This window comes from Falco peregrinus, chromosome 3, assembly GCF_023634155.1.
Source record: "Falco peregrinus isolate bFalPer1 chromosome 3, bFalPer1.pri, whole genome shotgun sequence".
In the NCBI taxonomy this organism is placed as follows: Eukaryota; Metazoa; Chordata; class Aves; order Falconiformes; family Falconidae; genus Falco; species Falco peregrinus.
This window is the reverse complement of record NC_073723.1, coordinates 121,683,989-121,708,747: the sequence shown is the minus strand read 5'-3', so window position 1 is coordinate 121,708,747 and position 24,759 is coordinate 121,683,989. Positions and strand designations below refer to the sequence as shown.

At 45.3% G+C, this 24,759-nt stretch overlaps 1 protein-coding gene across 10 annotated transcripts in view; it reads left to right on the top strand.

Annotated features, from left to right (window-relative positions):
• Positions 1-24,759, top strand: part of HIVEP3 (HIVEP zinc finger 3) — a 114,875-nt gene that overhangs the window by 57,207 nt on the left and 32,909 nt on the right. For all 10 annotated transcript variants that reach the window (XR_008746428.1, XM_055799383.1, XM_055799380.1 and 7 more), the window contains one exon: positions 530-675. Coding sequence is in view for 9 of the 10 variants with exons in the window: in XM_055799383.1 (XP_055655358.1) it covers positions 530-675 (146 nt within the window). In the remaining variant the exon portion in view is untranslated. The remainder of the gene's footprint in view (positions 1-529; positions 676-24,759) is intronic.

The following is a 24,759-nucleotide window of genomic DNA, read 5'->3' as shown; positions in this document are numbered from 1 at the left end:
TCAAGAGATTTATATCAAGTTTATGTGGCTAAAGTCCAAATTTGTGTGAATGTGCGTGTATGTGGGGGAAACCCAAAGGTTGAGGTTAAATATATGAATTCTACAGATGCCTCCTCTCTAGACCTTTGTAGATGCATATAATAGAGAGAGGATTATCCAAGGACAGAGCAGTGGATTTGGGAACAGAGACCTATGGTTCTACCACATGTTCAGAGTGACCCCAGCCAAGACACTTCTCTTTATGCCTCAGTTTTCCAGCTGGCAAGAACTGGATAATATTGAGCCACCATATGCAGGGGGTGATTTAAAAACTTGTAAGCAGTCACAGTAAATATAACATAACCAGCAGGGCTCAAAATCCAGAAGCAGAGGCCCTGGCTGTTGAGAGGATGTCCTAATTACTGCACTTAGCTGTCAGGAGCAGCATGTGCGGTAGGTTGCTGTCTCTTTCTGAGGCTGTTTGGTCTGTGTCTGTCTTAGAGTGATTTTGTATGTAATCATTGATTGTTTTGCTCTTTTGGGGAGATAGGTTCATTTGCCTTCGCCCCTTTCTAATGAAGGTCGAAAAGATATAACTAGAGCTGAGAAGGAAGAGGATAAAAGAGGAAAATTGGAAGAAGAGGCTCTTGTAACCAAAAGAGGGGAGCCAGTCAGGATCAAGATCTTTGAAGGAGGGTAAGTGTCTCATTTTATTTCCCTTTCTGTGTTACAGTTGCATAGGAGTTACTGATAACAATGATGGCAAGTCAGTGAAGGTGCCATGTGGAGGTGAGCAGAAGTCCAGGTATGGTTGGATTTCAGCTTACTTTCCACAGCCACTGTAAAAAACTGGCCCTCAAGATCAGTAAATACTCCGGACTGCATTAATTTTCTTTTTTTTTGAGTTGTGTTTAAGCTAGCAAGCACCTCGATATCTTTTCTGAGCGGGTGGTTGAGCGAAGGCAGCTGAAGAGCACAAATGCATCTTGTAGCTGTCTCTGATGTGACAGAAGTGTGCTCGGTATCTTTTAAATCCTTCCAGAGCCACCTTCTGAAAATGATGTTCCTGATGGTTGTTACCATTACAAGGAGGATCTGGGGAGATCTTTTCTGATGCCTGGGGTTTGGGTGGGGGAGAAAAGAAGGATTATATTAATGTGATTTTAATCCCACCCAACCAAAGTAGCTCAAACCAGAATGGATGCAAGATCTAAATTTGATGTATATCTTAATTCTCAGCTCCAGATAATTCAGAGTACTCTTCAGTAAATCAGCACTGGTCTGATACTTCTGTTTATCTTTTCAAAAATAAACAATCAGCTAATAAGTAGCATGTCTGTGGGGTACAATTAAAGATCATCCTTCCTGTGTGTTGCAGAGGGGGCCAAAGACATGTAAGAAATCCCTAGCAGGGTTCATCAGTTCTGCTTTTGCCATTGGGTGGTCTTGTTTTTTGTATGTAAGAAAAAGGCTTTAATTAGTCAGTAGTTGTGGTTTTCTGCTGTTACTAGTTGAAGTTTGCTAGTTTTTAAAAAATATTTCGTTAACAAATGATCAAACTAGCTAATAAAAAAATTAAAATACTCCTTTGGGAAAGGAAACCTGCTGCTTTGTTCAAAACTCACCTCCCACCCAGATGCAGGTGCTGTGCACCCAGTGCAGGTTTAGATGCCTGTCAGCAGTGAGTGGGGAACGCAAAGAGCTAAAGGAGTGCGGACCCGTGATGGGTACGACCAAAGTGATTGAGGGAGGGAGCCAGGAAACAGCAAGAAAGCTACAGACGGAGGGGTACGATGGGTTCGGGGTGTTGCCATCACGCTCCTGTAGCAGACAGGGGCCATGGGGCTAACTGCGCACTGGGTTTCATTGCTCTAAAGCCCATGAGCAGCCTCAGTTTCCCTCAGCTGGGCTCTCCCAGAGCTGTGGCCGTTTCAGGGGGACTCGGGCTCCTTCCTAGACATGGTGAAAGAGGCTCAGTTTTAACATGAATGAAAGTCACCCTGCCCCTCGCAGAGCAGCTCTGCAGAGGCTCCCTGGGGAGAGGTGTTGGGTGCTGGCTGCTCCCCAACTGTTCCCCATCAAGACGAGCTGCATCCCCACATCCCTGTGCTCACATGGGGAAGCTGTCTGTGTCCCTGAGCCCAGCACAATGGATGCAGAGTCACGTTTTCTAAACAACAGACACAAAATAAAGCAACTTTTTCAACATGTTCCATGTAAGCCAGCATCAGGGAATGTATTAGTCATTCTGAACGTATGCTATGTTTTATTTTAAAGTTCCTGTAGCACTGACCTAAGGCAGCCGTCCTTCTGGATGTGAGACAGAATATAGTAGCTGTTTAACACCAAGCACAGGCACTAATGCAACACACCATGTCACAGAAATAAATCTCATACCTAAATTACATGCCATACACACTGCTAAGAGGTCAGGCAAGACAGGCTGTTCTCCCGAGGTGCTTTGGTGCATACCTGGCGGTCCGTGCCTAGCTCCCGCAAGGTTTCTCATGTCAAATTGTTCAGCCTCAGCAGCTTATATCTACGAGGATATTTCCTTGCAGTAGAGGAACAAGCCTGCAGATGAATCTGCATGGTGCCTAGTGCTTTGTGCGAGATACTGAAAGGATCAGACCCCTTTCCTGGCCATCTCTTGAAAATGTTTTACAAAAAGTGCGTCATTCTCAAGACATTATTTCACTGTCTTCCCCCCACCCCCAGCCTCCTGAAAATTTCCTCCTTGTCTCATTTTCCCCCTTATTTATTAGTTTCACATGGTCTGCTTCTGGCTGGACCCATCCTTCCAGCGGGATGCAGTTGGTTTCAAATCTTTTGGAGCCATCCCATGCTTTGTTGCCTCAACCAAGGAGGGAGACTGTAAAGAAATGCAAGTGTTCTCACAAAAGGTGAACTTGCTGCAGCTTTATTAGCTCCTTCTTCCCCTCAGTTTCTATTTTTTTAGAGCTCTTGCCTTTCTCACTGCCATTTTCAACACTTGCTTTTTCCCTCTACACAGTCTCCTGGCTCCATCAATCCCGTAGCTGCCTTTCCCCTGTTGTTACATTGCTTGTAGCACTGCCAGGACCAGCTCGCTACTTTCCCTGCTGCTGTCCAGCCTGCTGGCTGGAATCATATTTCTTGGCTTTCAGAGAAGACCAGAAAAGACAGATTTCATACTTTCATTATACCCAGTGCCCATTTTTAAGGAACAAACTGATGAACCTGCCAGAGTCTCTCGGAGTGCGTGGGGCAGTTTGGCTTCCCTTGCAAAGTCTCTCCCATTTGAAGATGTCTCCTGCCTGGCCGTGAAGGTGGATAGTTGCTTTGTTGTGTTTACCTGCTGGGAAGTGTTTTGGAAACAGCTTGCAGATTCCTTGAGCCTTGAGGTACATTCGTACCTGGGTGTAGGGTCCAGGCTCAGCAATGCCATGCATGGGGTGTGCTCAAGCTCAGTTTTTCCCTCATCACTCCTTCCCTGAAGAATGTCAGTCAGCTTCCTGTGGTGCCATCTCAGGATGTGGAGTGGTGGCCCCTGGGGCTGTCAAAAGGACCTGGGTGGTGGGAGGTGTTTGGCTCCAGCTGAGTTACCCAGCCATTGGAGCATCTACCTCCCTTGGCCCCCTGTAGTCCCTTTGTATTGTGCCTCTGCTTCCTGGGGACTGCAGGAGTGTGTGGGTCTTTCTGCCTTGACTTTTCCACAGTTAACTGTAGACAGGATCCGCAGAGTTTTCTGTTGGGCTCCTGTTTAAAGAGCAAATTTCTCTTAGAGAGCAAGTCTTAAGGTCATTCCATATGCAGTTTCAGCAGTGGCTTTTTACTTGCACTCCTGACATTTTTTAAGACTGGATATAGCTCCATTGCAACCAGCATTTAGCCCCCACCCCACTGGGACACCACATGTACCTGCCTGCAGAGGAGGTGGGAGTCGTTTATCACCCCACGCACAGGCTGGGCGCTGCACAGTCTCCTCAGCTTGTGTCTGGGAGAGCCATGCCATTAGGCAGCCAGGTCAGTGTTTGTACTCCTGAAGGAATTGATACAAATATCCACTGGACTTGTCCTGAGGGATATTGTGGTGGTTTTGAGCAATGAAAATGACCTTTGAATGTCAAGCTGGCCAGTACTGCTTCAGGAGAAGTGCTGTGATTCCTTGGTGGCTCTGTGTCACCTTCATCAATCCACTCTGGTACTTTGGAGGCACCAGGCCCATTCTGAAATCTTACATCATGAAACTGTAGATTGGTATTGACCTGATTTGAGAGTGAGGTATGCGATGGTATCATGGTCTTGTCAGGGAAATGTTGCCTGTTTACTGTGCATTAGCATTACCATGATGAAATCTGATAGTAGTGGGGTAGGTACAGTCAATGTATGTTCTTCTGTTTCATAGCCAAACTCTCTGGGCTTTCAGGGGGCCCATCAGGACGGCTGTCTGTAACTGGTGGGGAAAGCAATACTAAGATACAGAAGGTTAAAGGCCACTAACCTTAACTGACATCCCCAGCCCAGGGTTATGTGATTTGAAAACTATGTCAAAAGGAAGGCTCTCTTTGAAAAAGTGTGTGGCTGCAACCTCATGGCTGCAGACCTGAGTATCCTTGCATTCGCACCTTAAAAAATATGTCCCCTTCACACTATCCCATGTGTACAAATCCACACATGAGCAAGAAGAGGCCATGGTGATGTAGTGTATCGTTCGAGGGAGATGCTTATAGTGCTGTTGTAACTGAGGCTGCTCTAGGCATTGGTTTGGTCTGACTCAGATATGAATCTGAGTCCTTTGCTCTTTGTCCTCATCAATAAGTAACAGAGAGTTGCAGGTTCACCAGCTATGGGATCTTCTGAACTGAGGTCCTGCACCCCTACCTTAAATCACTGCTCCCTTGAGCCTGGGCGAAGCCGCTTCTGCCTGGTACAGTACAAGTGACGGGGGAGTTGAGCATGGTCTGTCCATTGCGTTCCCTGGAGACCCCCAGGGCTGGAGGGGCAGGGGCTGCTGTGTGGCGCTGCCCTTTGCCTCCATGCTGTGGGGCTGCTTCTGGGGCTTCGGGCAGGCGAGAAGATGACGGAGCTCTACATCTACCTAACTTGGCCTCTCTAGCGAGAGACTTTCCCCTTCGTTGAAGGAAAATGGAGAAGCCTTGGGACCGTGTTGTCAGAGTTGAACATGACTGCTAATTAGTGGATGTGTATGGAAAAAAAAAAAACCACCAAACCTTTGGGGGACCCATTAGCTGTATGCAATCCTCCCTTCCCACAGCTATCCTCCCAGTTCTTGCCATTGTGGACTCACTGGGATCTGTGGTTGGCTTCTCTGGGGTGATCTCACTCCACTTCTATGACTGGCCACAGAAACTGCAGCTCCCACCACCCGCTGACACACACCTAATGGAAAATCCCTGGCACAGCAATGTGAGAGTTTTATTACCCTGGAGAAAGCCTCTCTGTTAAACAAGCAAAGTTTCTCAGCGTGTAACTCTGCATCGGACCCGGTTCGGTCAGGGGATTTCCTTTGCTGCTTAGATGAGTTCTAAGAATTTACCGTGTTTATTTTGAGAGAAGTCATTCTTTATCCCAAAGACACTAACTTCAGCAAGCGCTTTAGCAGCAAGGGAGGAATCCGAGCGAGCCCCCATCTGCAGCACATCCAGCTGCCGCGTGTGCCAGCGCGGGTGAACGGCTGCTGCTCCCTCATTTACCTGCAAACCTGCCCGAACCCTGGTGGTGGGCTCACCTCGCAGCCCAGGGCACTGCCCCACATGGGCGTACATCTCTGCAAAGCAGGGCTGGTGGTAAACAGCAATATTTTACTCTGTACTTTGTTCCTAGATATAAGGAAATAATGCCTGTAATTTGCATTTTTAAGTGAAAGGGGTTTTCCTGAGACAGGTTGCTTTGCACAGGAGGGAGAAATTGGTGTTAAAATGTTTCTGTTGAGGTAGTGGTGCCAGACTGACCACTTGGCATTAATTTGAGCATCTCATGGGGTTTTGTTGCTGGATTTTCCCTGTCCTGAGAAGCGCTGAACAGGCATTGCTGTGCTCCATTTGGGCAGCCCTGTGGCTGCACAGCCCTGCGGGACATCTGGTCCTGCATGTGTCAGGCTGTTCTCTGAAACATGATGTTTAATGTCTGAAGCATCAGCTTGTGCACAGGTGCTTATCCTGCTTCTGTAAAAAACCTGTAAAAAGAAAAAAGTGTTTCTTATATGCGAAATTGTGTGTTTGTTTTTCAGATAGGACTTTACACCAAATGGAGAGGAGAGCTTTCATGCCACTGGCTTTGGCACTACCAGGGCCAGCCCTGGTGCCTAGGCAGAGCTGAAAATGATTAACCAGCTCTGGGAAAAGGGAAGAGCATACCCTGGTTTTTTTTATGCTCATATGAAAAAAGACATGTCGTGTTAGGTACTGGCGGCTCTCCAGGAATCCCTACCAAAGTAGCCAATCTCCATTTCCCTCTAAGAGGTTGGCTTTCTGGTGGTCCATGCCCAGGGGGCTGGGGGATAGCTCGAAGGGTCATGGTGCTCACACTCACCAGGTTCCATCCTCATGGGCACTGGGTGCTGTGCTCTGTGCAGGGGGAAGGACAAGCCTCATTTCTCGTGCCCATATAAAAGAACATAAGGTCTCTGTTGAGCACCATACGTTTACACTCTCTTTTTCATAGCACAAGCAAAGCAAGTTTTCTGCTTAAAAAGCTAACAATCCAAAGGAGACAAGGCACAGGGTGGTAATTTAAGGAAGGACAGATTTGTGAATTTTACTGATGCTGACAAGATGAAAGGAGAAATTGTTTGAAGAGACAGGTTTGCAGGCAGTGAGAAAGGCAGCTTGAAAGATACATTCAGGAATAGCAGCAGAGAAAAATAGCAGCTAGAGAAAAAATATTTTCAAAATGAAAGGAATATGTACTTTTTGCTTTGAAAATCACTGCATTCTTATGTTAAAATATACTTAAAAGCTACTGTGAAGACAAGGTTCAATTCAGCTTGAAGCAAATGCTTTTTTCTCCCCATCATATGTCTTCATGAAAATTTGGATTTTTCTTTCTTTTAATTTTGGGTTCAATTGAAAAAAAAAAAAAAAATCCCCCTGGCAACTCAGGGAGTAGCCAAGCTGAAAAATTCGTTCTTGTCAGTGGTGTGTTCAGGAAATCTTTGCTTGGATCAGGAGCAGCAAGGCAGACGGCAGGAAACTGCCCACGCAGGAGGAGGGAAGGGAGAAGTTTGCAGGTGGAGTCAGTGCAGAGAGCAGGCAAGTAAAGGTGTAACTTTCTTGGCTCCAGCTTTGGGCACCTCAGTCTGTCTGTTTGCTTTGAGCTGCTGCTGAGATGTGTTAGATAAGAGCTGGTGTGTCTGGGAGAGCTGACAGATTTGCTTTCGGAGGGAAAGTGTAGGACGGCTCTGTAACGGCGCCAGTTCCCGGACCTGCCACTCAGCAGATGGTGCTGCGTGCCAAGAGCTCTTGTATAAGTAACCTTGTATAATATAGAAATAACCTGGGGTTATTAACTTTAAAACAGGTTATTAATTTCTCTTGGGAGTAGCTTCTGGTTGTATAATCACTATTGAAGCATCATGCAAGATCCCAAGTGGTGTATCTTTGGGACAGAACTCAGGGCTTGAAGAACTTTCTATTTTCCTTGCTCTTATGACAACACCTGCAACCTGTAAGTTGATTCTATCCCTGAATCCTCCAGGATCCATGCAATGCGAATCAGCCTCATTCACATTCAGTCTACTCTTTTCTATCTCCTTTGGTTGCCCCTTACAGATGCCAGGTACAAAAAAAAAAAACCCACCCACAACAAAAAGCCCGCATTAAATCCTGCTGCATATGTTTCAGTCAACTAAGCATGGACCGAATCTCATTACCATCCCAGTCCCGGTACAGCTGGATGGAAAGGTACTTGCAGTCCACGGAACCCTGTGCTTTTCATGCTTCTGGTGCGGTGATGCTGGGCCATCCCTGCACCACCACCACCTTGGCTCCAAAAAGCAGGACATCCCCATGTGCCTACAGCTCGGAGCTTTCCTTTAGTACCAGCTGTGTTTGTGCTGAGCAGTTCCTGAACATGCTGTTCCCTGGCCTCCTGTGAACGGTGGTGGTTAGAGCAGAGCAGTGTGACTTGGGGATGTTGGACTTGTGACTCACAGTGACTCTTGGATAAGTTATTCTCCTCTCTACACTTCAGTTTCCTTGTTTGTGAGAGGGGACACACAAACTCACCTGCTCCAAAGCTTGATTATATTATGCCTTTAAAATGCCTTAGTATTCCTCGGTGGGAATTGTTAATGTTTCGTCTCCTGAGTATCTTGTCACTTCACTTGACAAATTGGCTTCATTCTGCAGCTTATTCCTGCTTTCCCAGGAAGTTTGACAAACACAGAAGGAATTAGTCTAGGTTGTTGTCTGGTTTTCTTTATTATTTTTCCTTAATTGTTTTTGCCTGTACAGCCAGCCCTCTTCCTTGACATGTCCTGCTGGCAGGTGCCCGTAGTGCAGCTTGATGCTCATTTCCCACAGCCAATTATTAAAAAAATGTTATCTCCAGTTTCCCATCTGACCTTATGTGGGATGCTCAGCTTTCTGCAGGGATTTCTTTCCTCCTAATTAGAGATCCTTGTAAGCATCCAGCCAGCCAACCCGTGGGCTTCCCCAGTGTGAGATGGTTACAGTGGGGCAGAGGCAGTGTGGTCCTCAGGTGGAGGATGGTGTACCTCCTGAGCCCAGCATTCCCAGTAGGGTTTTCCCAGCCTCTTATTCCACTCACTAGGACTTTTATCTTCTGTGGTTACACACAGACAAGAATTCCCATTTGCTTTCAGTTCAGATAATGAAAAATACAGACTTAATGAACAGTATTAAGCAAGAAAATGTCTTTGATACCTTGCACAGGTGCCTGGGTTACCCGGCAGGGGCCAGCCTGCCTTGCTAGCATTGTGCTGTATCTTTTTTTGGGAATGAATGGTGCTCCAGCTGCCAGACTTGTCAGTGTCCTGTTGTAGCATTAAATTAATTAAAAATATACTAATAATTGCATTCATTCCAGCAATTACTTTGCTTATAACACCATGTAGATCCAAGGCTCAGTCCAGGTAGATAAAGAGAAGCAGCCCTTTTCTGCAGGCTCTGAGACTGACAAGCAAGTACATCCCTGGGGTAGGACAGAGCATGATCTTCCTTCTTCAGTGGAAAGATGAGTTCAGGTCCCTGCAGAGGCAGAGGAGGAGCACTGTCTTGCTTGGGGTACCCTTTCCATGCCCTGCCAGAGATCTGTGACCCTGGCCATCACCCCACTTCTCTCTGTCATCCCTTTGCAAAACTGTGGGCAAAGTGGAGATGACAGTAGTGGGTGTTTCATTTTCAGACCCTGTTGGGGCTGTTTAGACCATTCCACGAGTCTGCAGCGTTGCCTCTTCCCTGAACCTATGTGCAACTTCGTCTCATTTCTGGGAGTGTAGTTTGCTCATGAAACCCTACATGCACTACTCTGGGGTCATTCTCTGTAGTGAAGGCACAAAGTATACGCACTCTGAGAGGGGAAGAAGGTAAACATGGGGAAGATGACACTGTCATCCCAGGCAGGGAGGGTCTGAGGATGTAACCTGTGTGCTGGTGGGCGTTTTATACCAAAGAGTTACAAACCAAACTGGACAAACAGCATTTGGGCCAAAATGCATCAGTGGGCATTACAGGTCCAGTTGGCAGAGCAGAGCTGTGCCTGGGAGCTGGCAGAAAGTGTGACATCTATGAGCAGCTGAAGGGACACAGAAGAGCATTTCACAGTGCCTTGGTCACACAGGTAAGGGGAGGCCAGTGGAAAGGAAGAACGTGATTTGATCAGACAGACAATTTTGGCAGCTGAGCAGGAATGCAGAGGGGTAGAAATTGGTTAGAAGGTAACATTGCAATTATCCAAGCAGGAGCAGATCAGGCTGTAAGATCTGAGCTCTCACAACAAAGAGGGAGAGCGTGGGATGGAGAGAAAAATGGTATGAGTTCCTGCCAGCAAAAAAGTGAAGAGAAAGAGAGGATGAGGGTCAGAGATTATCCTAGGATAGGGAAAATTACATACTCATTGGACTTGGCGCATGCAGGCACCAAGTGAGTAACGGTCATGTCTGTTTGCATTTCCAAGAGTTTCGTAAGAGTAAGCATTTTTTTGCAGTTTAATAAAAGGCAAGCTGGACACTTTCCTTTGTCAGGGACTTGAAAACAATAATGTAAAAACATCTGTGTGAAGTCCTGAAATAAGTCCGTGATCACCTGGACTGTCCTTCTGCATCTTGAATTCATAGGCATGACACAATGTCTTATTCTGAGCCACTGCTTGATATGGGCCAAATGTCTGGAATAATAAGCTCTCCCCATTCGCAGACTATTTATGGGCTTGTGGCAAACATCAAGATTATAGGGTTGTCACTTTATTGATTCCGTGACACAATTTCTACAATTAATTCAGTGGAAAATTTAAGAAGGCAAACGTTTTTACCAGGTTTACTTAGGATTAGCCAGTTCTTAACATCTGCATATCTAGGCAGCCTGTCTTACACAGAAGTGTAATTTATAGAAGTCCTTTAATAGATTCCAAGTACTGTGCAATCAATTAGAAGCTTGATGTTCAAATAGACAGACCCAGACCTGACTGCCTGTTACTAAATCCATATTCCACTAGGTACGTGGCAGGAAGATGACTGAGAATATAATTCTGCCCTGATTTTTGGGGACTTCCTTTTCTGTCCCTTTCTAATGATGAAAACGTTACTTTTGAGGAGACAGGTCTCTTCTCAAGGCAGATGTTAATCTGATTCCTGTTTGGTGGTTTTTTGGTTTTGTTGTTTTTTATGTTGGTTTTTTTTTTAGTCTTCCCAGGTGTAGCAGTTGATTTTTCAATTCTCTTTAGTATTGACCACCAGAGGATGCTGATGATGACAGATGGGATGTGACATTCTTGTGAACAGTCTACATGACGGAAATGATAGAAGTCCAAGAGTAAAGTGTGCCTGAATTGGACTTGTGAAAAGTGACATGCATTTGGGAGCATGAATCCCATGAAATCCACCCACTGTGTTTCACCTAGAGAGGGACCATGTCCCTGAAAATCAGGGAATTAAGCACTCCCCACTCCCAGTTTGGATTCTGAATTTTATTTTTGGAAAAGTTTTACTTTTTTTTGTATAATTTGGAAGTTAGTATATGAGTCATACTGTTGGTGAGAATGCTTGTAAGAACTGAGTAAAGCCTGTTACATCCTTAAGTGGTGGGACTGTGAGAGCCAGACTCTACATTTAAGAAAGATTTTCCAAGTCTTCCCATTTTGTTGCTGGAAGGAGAGCAGCTTAGCTTGTGTGCTTTGTCCTGATATAGCCCATCATGTAACTGGATCTTTGATGGTTTTTAATATCATTGTTCATCTGCACAACTGATGGAGGTGCAGTGCCATGGAAGGAAGGTGAGATCATTCCTCCTCGTGGGACGCTGCTGGGCTTGCTCAAGGAGAAGAGGCTTGAGAGGCTGTGGGACGTGGCAGGAGCAGATGGAAAGAAGACCATCAGGACCAGAGGGAATGAACAGTCTGCTGCTGCTCAGAAAGTCAGCAAGTTGCTGGAGGCAAGGATCCAGCTGCAAAGATGTGCTGGGCAGGGCTGCATATAAACTTGTTGTTGTTGTTGTTGTTTTCTTTTTTTGATACTCCATCTTCCCAAGGTGCTTTTCACTATTTAAAAGTTATAATTCCATTTTTTTAATGATAAAACACGTTTCCTACTTTTTAGTTGTAGTCCTTTTTTTTAGGAGGAGATCAGTAGGGATGTGCTGCAGGCAGATGCATCTTAGGCTGTAGCCAATCTGAGTCCCATGATCTCTGGACCATGAAGTGCTGTAAGGCAGCTGCCAGCCCAGCTCAGTTCCTCCAGGATGGAGGAGTGGGGAAAAGCCATGGTTACTCACTGCAAGTGCTTAAAGCAATTTCCCTGTCCTGAAGGACCTGCTGCTGCATTGGATGAAAAGGGAGGTGGGGGATGTGGTGTCCCTCCTTAGAACCATGTGAGACATTCATGTGTATGTGTTGAAAAATACAAATCCAGACTGACTGTAGCTGCATGCTGCTTTATGTGTAGAACCTCAGACAAAAGGCAATGTGACCTAATAAGATATTTTTGTGGGGTTGTTTTGCTGCTTGTGCTGGTGTAGAGATAAGGCTGAAGAACTACAAGATTTTTAAAAACTGGAAGCAGGGAGGGGAGATTACAGGCAGGGTCTTGGCTGACTCTCCCGATAATGTTCACCTGGCATCTGTGCACGGTGGTTCAGTTTCTTGGAAGTTCATGTGTTTCTTAATTCTTGGGTGCTTTTGTCTCTAAACTTTATTCAGGGCTTGGTGTGTCAAACAGGGGAATAATCAGATGCGTGCAGCCAAGTTCTTATAATGCTTATTCTTATATGCTCCAGCTTCTTGTGGACCCCAGACACGATTGAATTGGTTTGTGTAACTCTTGGTTGGGTTAGCAGCACAGTAGCGGCACTTTCAAAGAGCAAATATTTCTTGCAGATGTTTTAGATCAGCAGTTAAACCAGTGGTTTTCAATGTTTGTGAATTTCTTGCCATTCTTATTTAAACAAACTATTTGATGGAAGAATTATGTGGTTTTCAAGGTTGCAAGAGGCTGAGCACTTACACCGCTCTTCTGAAATCCAACTGTATGCATTTCAGTCCCCTTACAAAACCAACGGGTGCTTCCAAGTGTGGGGTTATCTGCAAAGCATTGGCCTGAAGTGTGCCAGAGCAGCCTGTGCCTGCAAGCTGGTTTTGATAAAGTAAGAACATTTCCCAAATGTGAACCTTCATTACTAAAAATATAGCCCCTCTGCTTGGCAAGAGAGCTGCTATGGGGTGAGAGACCTGGCAGCTGGCAGTTAACTGGAGCCGGTCACTGGGGGGGACACTGTGCTCCATGAGGTCCCTGCGTTGGGTGTTGCAGGGGTAGAATGCTGCTAGAAAGAAGCAGGAGATAAAGAGAGCCTTGGGTGGGTTTGGCTAAAGAATGATCAGTTTTTCACAAGAATTCAAAAAAGCTGAGTGATGTTGGGCCTGTGCTTACTCAGGCCATGTACAATGTAGGGGGGAAGCTGGTTTTTGCATGGCTCTGTTCTCGCCTTGGCTTGTGGGTATTTTCCCTCTTTCCCAAAATGTTACAGTGTTGAGCTGCAGTGAGATCTCCTGTGCGTGTGGAAATGTAGGGTCACAGTACAAGTAAAGGATAATTAGTCTATTCACGCTGGTTGTGAATGGTTTTGAATTTTGGAACTGAGAAATGCTAGTTGTGCTGCAGAGTATCACTAATAACTATAACCTATTATGAATTTAGCTCTTTATGTGTTGAACCTGGAGTTAAATTTGTTGATCTGAAAGCTGAGTTCATCACTCAGAGGAGGACTTAATCTTCCAAGGTGCTGAGTAACGGGCAGAGCTCGTTGCAGTCATTAAGAACTATGATTATTTGTACCTGTGCAAATTGGTCCTACATATGGGTGTCACTGTATGAGTTTAAGAAGCTCACTCGCAGCATCCAAGAACTGTGGCCCTACTGCATGGTTGTACCATTAGCGCCGATGGTAAATTAAGAAGATGCTAATACGTTGCAAAGGGTACTTGCAGGTGGCAGCAGCCTGTAAAAAAAAGAAGAGCCCTGAGGGATCCCGGTCCTGCACTGTGAACACCTGCAGCCCGCAGCTTGGCTTCACCAGCAGAGTCAGCGCGGAAATTCCTGACCCTGTGCCGCTGGCCATGATGCATCGCTCTTGCGCAGTGCAGCAGCCTCCAGGGTGCTTGGGCACAGAACATGCTTGGGTCTCTCTGCAGAAGCTTAGGGCATTTTTTATTTCTTGCAGTGAAAAGCAGTGAGTTAAAATTGTTTCTAATTCTGCCCCCCCTCCTTCAGAAGAGGGCTTCACGGTCCCTTTCCTGCACAGCTCAGAAATGCTGGAGAGCAGAGGACGTGTCAGCAGCAATGGCAGCCAGCTATTTTTGCACAGACAGTCTCTGCAGCCTTCCTGCCGTCTCATAAGAAGTGTGAGTCGTGTCACCAGAACTGCCGAAGCCTCCAGCAGCCAAGGTCACATCTGGAGCAGTGGGTTCGAAAACTGTGCCTGGGATCAGATGGCTTCAAGTTCCTCTGCAGATGGACATGTCAAGGGAACTCCCAGCTGGATGGTGATCCCACGAGTGCTGGTGGTTGTTGGCAGCCTCCTACCGCTTGATGTTTATCTAAGAGAGCGGAAGATGAGTGGTTTTGAGGAGGAGTTGCCTCGCATTCTTGCAGGGTTTACTGTCGCATCGTCTTCAGGCAGCAGCATGTCTTCCAGCAGAGTCTTAGTTGGAAGCAAGCCCTCATGTCCCATACGAAGATGTGTACCTGAGAGACCCCCAGGAGTCTGTGTGTGTGTCCCTGGCTTGGGAAAAGTGCCATAATCATAGGATAAGCAAGGATGGCTGGTTTCGTAACTTTCTGGAGATAAAAATGAATATATTCTGGTCTCAGGAAAACTGAGCATGATACACTGGTACATTTGACAGTCTCCCTTGCACACATGCAAAACAGAGCGAAAGCATTCTGGGCAGGGATTTCTGGGATCTTTCAATCTTGTTCTTTCAAAGGGAAATATCCCAAACTGTTAGTGCAGAAAGGGGTTTCCTGAAATACATGGAGAATGGTCTTTACTTCCGTGGGTACAGCACACTCTGAATAGGTTGAGTCTTGTCTGTGAGCCATGTGATATTGAGCTTGTCAGGATCCACTTCCAGGTGGCAGCTCATCTCAGAGGTGGGACCAGAGATCTCTTCCCCATTCCCTGGGGGTTAGTCTGGCTCCTGGCACCCCAGCTTTTCTGCTGGGTTGGCATGAGCTTCTCCAGTGGCAGGAGAGGGCTGCAAGCTGCTTGCCATTGTCACGTAACTGATCGCTCTGTGGAAAGGCAGCACAGGTGATGCAGCCTGACTTTTCTTCTCTGATGAACATGTGCAAAACCAGCAGCTGTAAATACAATGGTGCCACCAGAGTATTCCTGCCTGTGGAGTGTTCCTGTCCGCGTGGCTAATTTGGCCTGGGTTGGCAGCGTGGAGATGACTAAGGTGAAATGAGGGGAATCCTGCCCTAAGCATCAGCTCAAGTTCAACCTGGAAAAAACATGCTGTGCTGCAAATTTTCCATTCTCAGCACCTTTCCATGACAGCACTCAACACCACCACCTTCCTGCTGTTCTCTGGGGAGCTCACTCTGTGCAGGGCATTTCTGTGGTATGTGTAGGCTCTTTGCACTTCACCAGCTCTTCATGTACAACTCCTGAATACCACCTTTCCTGTCCATATATAGGAGCAAAATTCATCAGATGCTCATCCAAATCCTTTGCTGTATCCTGTTCTGCATGCTGACAGTGGCAATCTGGGTCTGTCTCAGTCCATTTTGGAAAATAGAAGAAAAAGTAATTTCCCTAGAGCTTTGTCTACACAGAGCTCTCTTTGCATCCTCTTACACTGCCTGCTTGCCCCCTATCACATCATATGCAAACTGCTGTCACCAACAAGACTCTTCACCGCTCAGCACCACCCTGCCTGTTGTCTCTTTTTGATTACAAAGATCTCATATCCTGCCTCTGGATGGTGGCATCTTTTTCCATCCGTTCTCCACTCCCCATGTGTTACGTTTTCAAACTGTTCTTCCCTGCTGGAAAGAGCTCTCTGAAAACATCTGCCAATCTTCTTTTTCCTCCTTCGACTCACCTCTGCTGTGAAGTGTCTGCAGAAATGGTGTTTTTCCAAAACATCGAGGCTGCTGTGCCAGGACATTCCAGCACATCGCAGTGCTGTCCTGCTCCATTCCCATGCGATCTCCCTGTGTCCATCTGCTGTGACTTCATATATCCTCGGGGCAGGAACTCTGTAGGGTACAAACTAGTTTTTTATTCTGCGTGCAGTGCCAGCATAGTGGACTTGTAGGCACCATGTTAAGACAAATAACAGGGTTCCTGTCTTGGGAAATTGTCTTTTTTCATGTGTGCAAGGTACTGACCTGCAGCACTGGGGAGCAAAACCTCTGTGTGCAGAAGGGGGGCTGGCAGGGTTGAAGGGGACCCATTCTGACCTGGGAAGGGAAGGGAAGGGGAGAAGCCAGTCTGGAGTGCAGAGACATGATCCATGGGAGCTCAGCTGCAGTTACCAGCTTCTTTCTCTTACGAGCTACCAGAAAACCGCCACACCATGACAGCTTTTAGCCACTACTGCTTTGGGCTGAATGTTGAACTACAGACTCAAAGTGAAAGCCCTTCAATGTCATCAGCAGACCTTGAGGCTCTCCAGGGACTTCTTTACATATATTTTTTTTCTTTTTTCTTTCTGTTTAAACACCCTCCCACAAACCTTAGGATCTTCCACCGTTTGCACACACAAACACTGGTACATTTTTCTCTCTCCATGTTATCTCTGTGAGAATTCCATGGGAAACTTTCCAAGGAGGGATTATTTCACAGTCCCTTTCAACCCACAGGGGAGGCAGCGGGACCCATGGCATTTTCCATCAGTGACTTGGGAGCTGGTCACCTCCTCCCACCAGCGCCACATTCTTTGGAGAGAAATCCAGACTGCCGGTGTGTCTCCATCCTGGAGATTGAGGGACTGCATCCCTGCCTTACTCATTTGCCAGCTGCTTTGCTGCTTGTGTCTCTGATCTCACCCACAAGTGTGGCATAACATCTGGGAACAGACGGACCATCGCGATCCCGCAGCCCTTGCAGGGCCTTGCAGGGGTGGGGAGTGTTGCATCCTTGAAAAGCTGGGGGTCCCTGCTGGAGCAGTGAGACCTGCATTGGCCATTTGTGCTGGATGATGGTCCCGTGAGAACCACTCTGCTACTGGGGCTTATGAAAACATTTGCGTGTCACAGAACTGTTATCTGAGGTTGTAAAACTGAATCTGTAGAAACTGTTTCTAAAACTATCAGGATGTAAGTGAGACTATCTCTGGCTGAAGAATATTTAGGGACTTCTTGAAGAAATTACTTAGGGCATGCACAAATACTGCTTAAGCTACAAAAGAGTCTGCTCTTGGCATAATGGTACTTTTTTATTATTACTGTAATCATTGTACACCGAAACTTCTGCACAGCAATTACCTAATGCATCAGCTAAAAGCAGATCTGTAAAATAGAGGTGGGTTGTGAGGTTTCTTTTCTTTTTTTTTTTTTTCTTTTTTAAGTTCAGTTGCAGAAAATTGAATGGGAAAATAGCATTATGAGTTTTCCAGATTTTTGCCTCAATAATTGTGGTATCTAATGTGCGTCAGTTCCAATTTAAAAGATGAGGGTTTTGAACTCTAGGTCCTGCAAGCACAACTTTGGCTCTGCTCACCTCCTCACACATCATCATGGGTAACGAAGGCTCTACCCCTGGTTACCCTTGTGCTGCCCTGTTTCCTTCAATTGCTTTGTATATGTGATCGTAGCTGCCTAAATAGTTGTGCTGATTATGTGTGAGAGCAGGATCCAGCTCCCTCTCTCTGGGCTGTCTTGGTTTTTGCAGCAACAGCAGAGGAGGGAAATGCCAAAGTTTTTTCAGTTGCCAAGTCAGAAATTCTGACTCTGGAGATGCCCTGGGGAGGAGCAGTGACATGGGAAGAGGCACTTTCTGAAGCACTTTTCAACTTGCTGTGAGTGGCCCTGAAAAACCATGGGGTGGTTGAAACTTTGCTGAATACTGCATGGCTGATGGAGGATGGTCCTTAGGGATGCGGGATTTTGTACAGAAGTGGGAATGGTAGTCACCAAACTCCTTTCAGAGTGCCTGGGCTGGAGGAGTGAGCTGCCTAGCTGGCAAGAAGTCAGTCACTTGGTCCATGATTCATTTACGATACATGGACCCAGTTCACACCATCCACAGCAAGCCCTGGCGCGACCCTGCCTGCCCCCGTGTCTGGGCTTTCACACTGGCTTGAGGGCTGGTTGGATTGGGGCCCCTGTTTTGGCTGTAGAAACACTAAAAGCATCCTGGTGTTCACAGATTCTGTGGGAGTGATGATTTACTGCCTCTTGCCAGCTGTTTCACCATGCAGGTCCTTCCCACCAGTCAGTCGTTATTAGAGTAGGGCTTAAAATCTGCTCATCCCGCTAGTCCAGATGTGTGCTGGAGGGTTGAGACACTTCGCTCCAGCTCATCTGGAATCTCTTACCTGCTAGAACCACTCTGACATTTGGTAGGACAAAATGTTCTTATGCAGTTCTGCTGTGTTTCTGCTGTCCAGTTGGACTGATGGTATCTCAGGCCTCCTTGGGACTAGCCCTCATTTCTTTGCTTGGCCATGACAGGAGACAGGAGGTGCAGGAAACGGGAAATAATTTAATCAGTTCTTACAAATTAGTATGTGTCAGATCCAGTTTGAAGGACGGTTAAGGGCCTGGAATGAGTCTGAGCACACATTTCCTTGAAGCATTTCTCTATCTACCAGAATAAGGTACAGAATTTCATTAATAATTACAACCCCTAGGTCCTGTAGAGCAGAATGAGGGTTGGTGCGATGGTCTTCTTGTAGGTCATAATCTAAGCTTAAGCCATTAGATCCTCTGGGATGTCAAGATGTCATAATAACCTAAGTGGCTTTGGGTATTTTGTCAGTGGTATTTATATCTGGAAATCAGAAATTCATCAACCATCAATACCCAGTGGTGATAAGGGCAAGAACAGACCAGAAAGTGATACTTACTATTTTTGTTAGTAGTGGTTCTCAGGCTGTCTTCACTCTGCCTTTGTGTACGGTTTTGTTATCTTTGGGGAAAAATGGAGCAGGCAGCTGCAGCTGCTTTTGTTTACTACGTTTCAATATAGCCAGAGGCACTTCAGTTTCCATGCTATAGAAATAAATCTAGTCTACTAGGCTTTTATTTATTGTTGTTACTTATTAAGAGCTTTCACTGGGGAGTTGGACCTCACTTAGGAAAGTGTCAGACTCAGAGAAACCATTCTATTCCATTTTGCCTTCCAGCAGCCAGTGGCTGGCAGAGCCAAGGTGCATCCCTCAGAAGCCTCAGCTGGCAGGAACCTCCCAGGATCCTGCTAGCGAGGAGATGTACTCTGACATCTTGAGGTCAGCCACAGGTTACACTAGGGAAACACATATTGCAAGAGACTGTGAAGGACTTGGCTGATGCTGCCAGACCCATCCGTACTGCCTTCTTGCCTGAAGTCTTTCTGAAGGTCTTGAGACCCCAAATGGGACCATTTCTCTTGCAAAACCACCCTGCTGCTTCCAATCAGCTCCCTGGCTTCTGCTGGAGCTTCACGTGGGGTTGGAAGTAGGGTTGTCTGGCCTGTCTTGTGTAGACATTTGGAAATCAAGCATTTGTCTTGAAGAAGTTATTCCATAATGTGCAGGATATCAGATTCATGTCCAAGGTTCTTTGAAATCAAGGCACTTCCTGTTATTTCAAAGCATAATCAGGCCGCGCTTGGATGGGGCCTGTGTTATTGTTAATGGCAGGCAGTCTTAGATGTTCAGGGTTTATTGTGCCAACAGTTTATGGATGGGTATTCATGCTGCTGGTGAAGAAGTGAGTAAAATTCAATACTCCCTGCAGGGCTCTTGCTGGAGCTGCTGGAAGCCTTCTACACTTGGAGGAGAAGTGTTTGGGTTTCTATTGCTAAGTAACAAAAGGATGGGGATAAAAACAGTTCCTGAACAGCATCCCCCCTCCCATGCCCCCATACACCTCCACTGAGAGCTGAGCATTGCGGCCTCCTCACACCAACTAGAGGGAGACTGCATTCCCCAAGGAGAGCATCTCCAGCATGTAATGGTGGAGGTGAAGGGACTTGAAAGGAAGTTTTCTTTTCTTTCACCCTTCCGTTTGTCCTTATGGATTCTTCCTGTGACACTCCCCAAGTCTATCACTATCTGAGCAGTGGGAATGAAGATGTAGGAGGTTGCTTTAAAAGCATCCTTGCCAAAGCCTTTCAGAAAGTCTTTCAGAAATAAGCTCACACATAAGGAAGCCCCATGAGACAGCAAGAGGAAAACAGATGTGGCAAAGCAGACATCCATCAGTGAATGGGTTTAGCCTGAGCCATTCTTGTGGCTCATTTGTGTAGCAGAATTAGTCCTTCCTATTCCGTCTGTGCACTTCTGAGTAGTAGCATGATCAGCATTACTAACATTGGCTGATAGTAAAGGAAAGATGGAAGTAACCAGTACCCCTGTATTACATTGCACCCTTCTTTGAGAGAAAGGAGTAGCATCTCCGTTGTTTGCAGGGAGTTTTTGAAATTTGCTCGAGTGAGTTAGCTGCACCAGAAAATGCCTCTTCTTCACCTTGTGAAATGCTTTACAAGTTTTACTCAAATAAGAATGGCTGGAAATTCCTTTCTCTCACTTGGAGTACTCAGGGGGTTAAGTAGGTGGCTTGGCCAAACAGTAAGTAAACACAAGATTCCTTGAAGACGGGACATGCCACCAGCACCAAGGGTGCTCACAGGGGAAGTGGCTTCAGGTTGCCGATGCTGTTAAAATACCAGGTTCTGTAGCTCTGACTGTAGCTCATGGCTTGTCCACTCTAATGAATACCAAAAGCCTCTTAATTGCCCATTTGAGTGATTAGAAATGTTCATAATAAAATGCATTTATTGATGTCAAAAAATAATGAAAATTTGGAAATGTCATATCACATATCTTCCAAAGCTTGTCAACATTAAAACTAAAATTTTAAAGATCGTCATCTAAGTTGTAGTCAGACCTATAAGGCTAATGGTTAAGAGGACAAACTTATATGTGGTATTTCCTGTTTTCTAATTAATGGAATTTGTAACTCTAACTGCAAATTTATTTTATTCTATGATTTAGTTATACAATTTTTTCTTTAGTAATATATACTGAAATTAGAAATAGTGCATAAGGCATGGAGTCAAGACACTTAAGTCCTGAAGCAGGGTTGGTGTGCAGATGTGATAACAGAACTTAACATCTCCTAGACTTGTCTAAAGTGTGAAATGAAACCCAGTACAGAAATGCCTAAAGTCTGGTGTGATGGAATCAGTTCGGTTCGGGGTAGGGCTGATGGCCTCACCTGCACAAAGCTTCAGCAGCCCTGGCCAGTCCCTTGCTCCTGCCGGGGGGTGCTCGTTCAGGATGCTTCCCCTCACCAGCCTGGATGCGGTGATCTCTGGCATCATCTGTTCACTGAAAGCTCGGAACCTGGGGCTGAAGGGCAATCGATGAGCCAGTTGGGTCTGTTCAGTTCTTTTAACTGCTGAGTGTTTCTTTTTATTACTGAGGTTGTCTTTGCCATTTATTTGGTCTGTTCATGTCGCAGCTTGTAGCTCTGCAGCAATGTTGGCAAGTGGCTCATTTCAAGTACGTGAAATAAGCTTAGGAACCTTGACTTGACAGTGGATGTTGTTGATCTCGGTCTCAGTTTCTTTGCTGCTTCTTGTCCCTCTTAGTGAAGAGTAAAGTGGTTTTCAAATGCACCATTCAGTGCTGCACCCCCCTTTCCCACCACAGAGGAGGAACGGGACATGGGGGAGCTGGGCTGGGAGTGCCTCACTCCAGAGCAGTAGCAGAACAATGCAGTTAAATTTCCCTTGTGTGGTGTTTGTCTTAATTACTGTTTTTCATTATTTGCAGAAATGTCATTTTTTTTAACACAACAGTGTTTTAGTCTAAAAAAGTGCATCATGGCTTTTTTTTTTCTTTTTTTTTTAAACAAAGAAAGAACCAACCTCATTAGGTATCATCTTTCTAAGTCTCACCACAAAAGCAATTAGCATTCAGGCTGAATATAAAATATGTTTTCTATGTTAAAGACCATACGGAATTGGCTGCTACACTACAGATTTATTGTAAAAGCCAGTAGATGGCTCTTTTTTTTTTTTTCCTGTTTGCCTACCAGTAATTCCATTGACTATGAATGGGACAGTGCAATTTGTAGGTCAGTGATCTCTGCAAGCAAAGGAATTACTTGCAGAAGATTAAGCAATAATTGGATGAAACAATGTAAATATAATTTTGGACAGAATACTAGAAAAAATTTCCAACCCAGCCTTCTGTTAAGTGTCAGTTGAGTTTGTTTCTCAAGTGAAATGATGAAATTCCACTTTTTAATACTTTAAAACTAAGCGATGTAGCAATGGAGAGCATACAGAGGCAGCAGTGATTTTTTTCTATACCTGTCTCAAAGACACAGAGGTGTGTTCCTTTGAGGTATAAGTTGTAAATGGGATATTTATGCATTTCTAATAGGCTGGAGAACAAGAAGGCTTGTATCAGAGGTGTTGACAGAAAAGAAAATGCATTTCTGTAACATAGTCACTGGAGTCAATGGTTACTCACCCTGTCCCATGGCAGGAATATTAAGCTTGTTTCACCTTGACTTGTGTTAGGTAATGGGGGCCAGTCTGATAACAGCGCTCCCCTGTGCTGCATCTTAATGACATGGCGTCTGGCAAAAACTAGACCTGGGTCAAAAATGGAGCAAGCAGAGCACCGTGAACCCCTCAGAATGGACAGGCACCACGCAGAGAACTCAAGGAGGAGACAACCATGTCTGGGAGACAAGCGGCTTTAGGAAGAAATACTCAAAAATAAAATCTTCTGGACCAGCCCATGCATCAGGCCTAGAGGTGCTGAGCATCCTCTGTATCACCCAGTTGGACTAGGAGGGGATTGAAAGCCAGAGAAAATTCATCCACAAATGGAATAAACTCTGAATCACAGGGAAGTGTCACTCCCGAAAGCAGATTTTTTTGGCCAGAAAATGTCTATTGAGAGACTCCATTGACTGTTACATCACAGATCTACTTAATTCTGTAGTGTGTGCATTTCTGCAGTTGATAAATGGACTAATTAGAGATGAAGTATTGGTAGTATTTACCCATGTAATTAATAGCTGGCTCAAATCAAGATTGCCATAAGGAGTGGACATGACTTTGAAAAGGACTGGATTTATGCCGGACTACTGAAAACTATGCTTCCCAGATGAAAAAGTCGGTAAATGTAAAAAATACTAGTAGCATCAACCCTTCAGTAAATGGTGTAGAAAAAAAATCTACTTGGAATAAATGTGGAGGTAGATATAACGTGATGGTACCCAACCTGAATGATGAGGAGTCATGTGTACCCTGAAAGTGTGCTTTTGTCAAAAAGGGGACGTTCTTTATACAGGCACACAGAAAAGGATTAACTAAATGCATTTATGTTTATGCATCTCAGAAACCAAATCCTCATGACGGTAATTTCTCAGAATGTCTGTAACTGTGTTAAGATAAACTCTAGAGTATATTAGTAGCAGCTTCAAAACAGAGCTTGATCCCCCCTATAGATCCTGGAGCTAATGACCATACAGCAAGAGTAGTGGGCAGAGTATTTTGATGTAGGCACTTGCTTCTTAGAGTGGATATTTCTGTTCCACAGCCTCAGTGCAGTTTGAAATAATTCTTGAGTTTTAACTGATCTCAATCCAAAAGAGTTTCTTCAAGAATTTGATGATCTGTTGAGGACTAACAAGTGTTACAGACCCTAACATGCCTCCAAAAATACAGGTACTGAAGGGAGTGCAGTCAGTACCGAGAAACAAAGCACTGGATTAAGGCCATTAAACATAGCCCTTCCTCCTTGACATGGCAAGCAACAGAAGGCCAGGATGGCAACCTATAATTAAACCAGCAATGGCATCCAGACTTGTTCATAGCACTTAGAAAAATAGTTGCAGAAAGAGCTGTTTTGGGAACAAGAAGTATCTGTGTCAGACGAGAATCAGTCAGAGAGAGTCATTAATGTCAGATTCTCTGGAGATTGTTTAATCAGTTCTGATGGGGGTGGAAGAGGAAGAAATGGGATTGAGACAGGTCATCTATGGGGATTTCCATGCTAGACTTTCTCTATGAATATTTTATGAATCAGCTGTATGAGTTTGTGGTGGTTGTTTTTGTTGGTTTTGTGGTGGTTTTTTTGTTGTTGTTGGGTTTTTTTGTTGTTTTTTTTTGTTGTTGTTTTTTTTTAATCCAGTATTTTATTCTATTTGTATGTGATCTTCAAAAGGGAAAGGTGGTGCTGGAGCAGTGCCCTGGGAACAGTGTGCATGTGTATCCATGTGGACTTTTGTGTCGTGACCCAACCTGTTTGGCTGGTGCTGGGAAAAAAAGCCCAGCCTTGCGTTAGCAGTCATACAGCATTAATTTATTCTAACAGCGTAGAGGGAAATCTTCAGAAATGGACATGTAGAGGTGGAAGGCAGTCATGATGCTTTGTGATGCTGCCATCCTGGCCCTGTCATTGCAAAACACTGCAGCAGCTAATGACTTTCTTTTTTCTTCCCTGTTTTATGCCACTGTGGTGGTGGGATGAGGTGTGTAGATTGCACGTGCTCTGCAGCAACTGTTTGACTTTTGCTTGGCATCTTCTGAGGACAGGGACACATGGCCCAATTGTTAAACAGAAGTGAGAGACTGTGGAAGTTTTTGCATTACTCCTCTGCTCTTGCAATTGGATTTAATGGAAGGGAAGCCCAGAAGGGACTAATTAGCCTGTGCACACAATCAATGTAATTCCACATTTCTTCATGCTTAGGTGGCTAAAGCTGGCCACCTGGCAGGGACGATACACACACTTTTCACTGAAATACTTTCACCTTGCAGTGAATGTACTTTCATTTTTTCAGTCTCATTTCATCTCTAATTGCATTTTAGTAATCAAGCCCAGGTTTTCAGCTTGTATAAAGCAGTGTAGTACTATTTATATTGATTT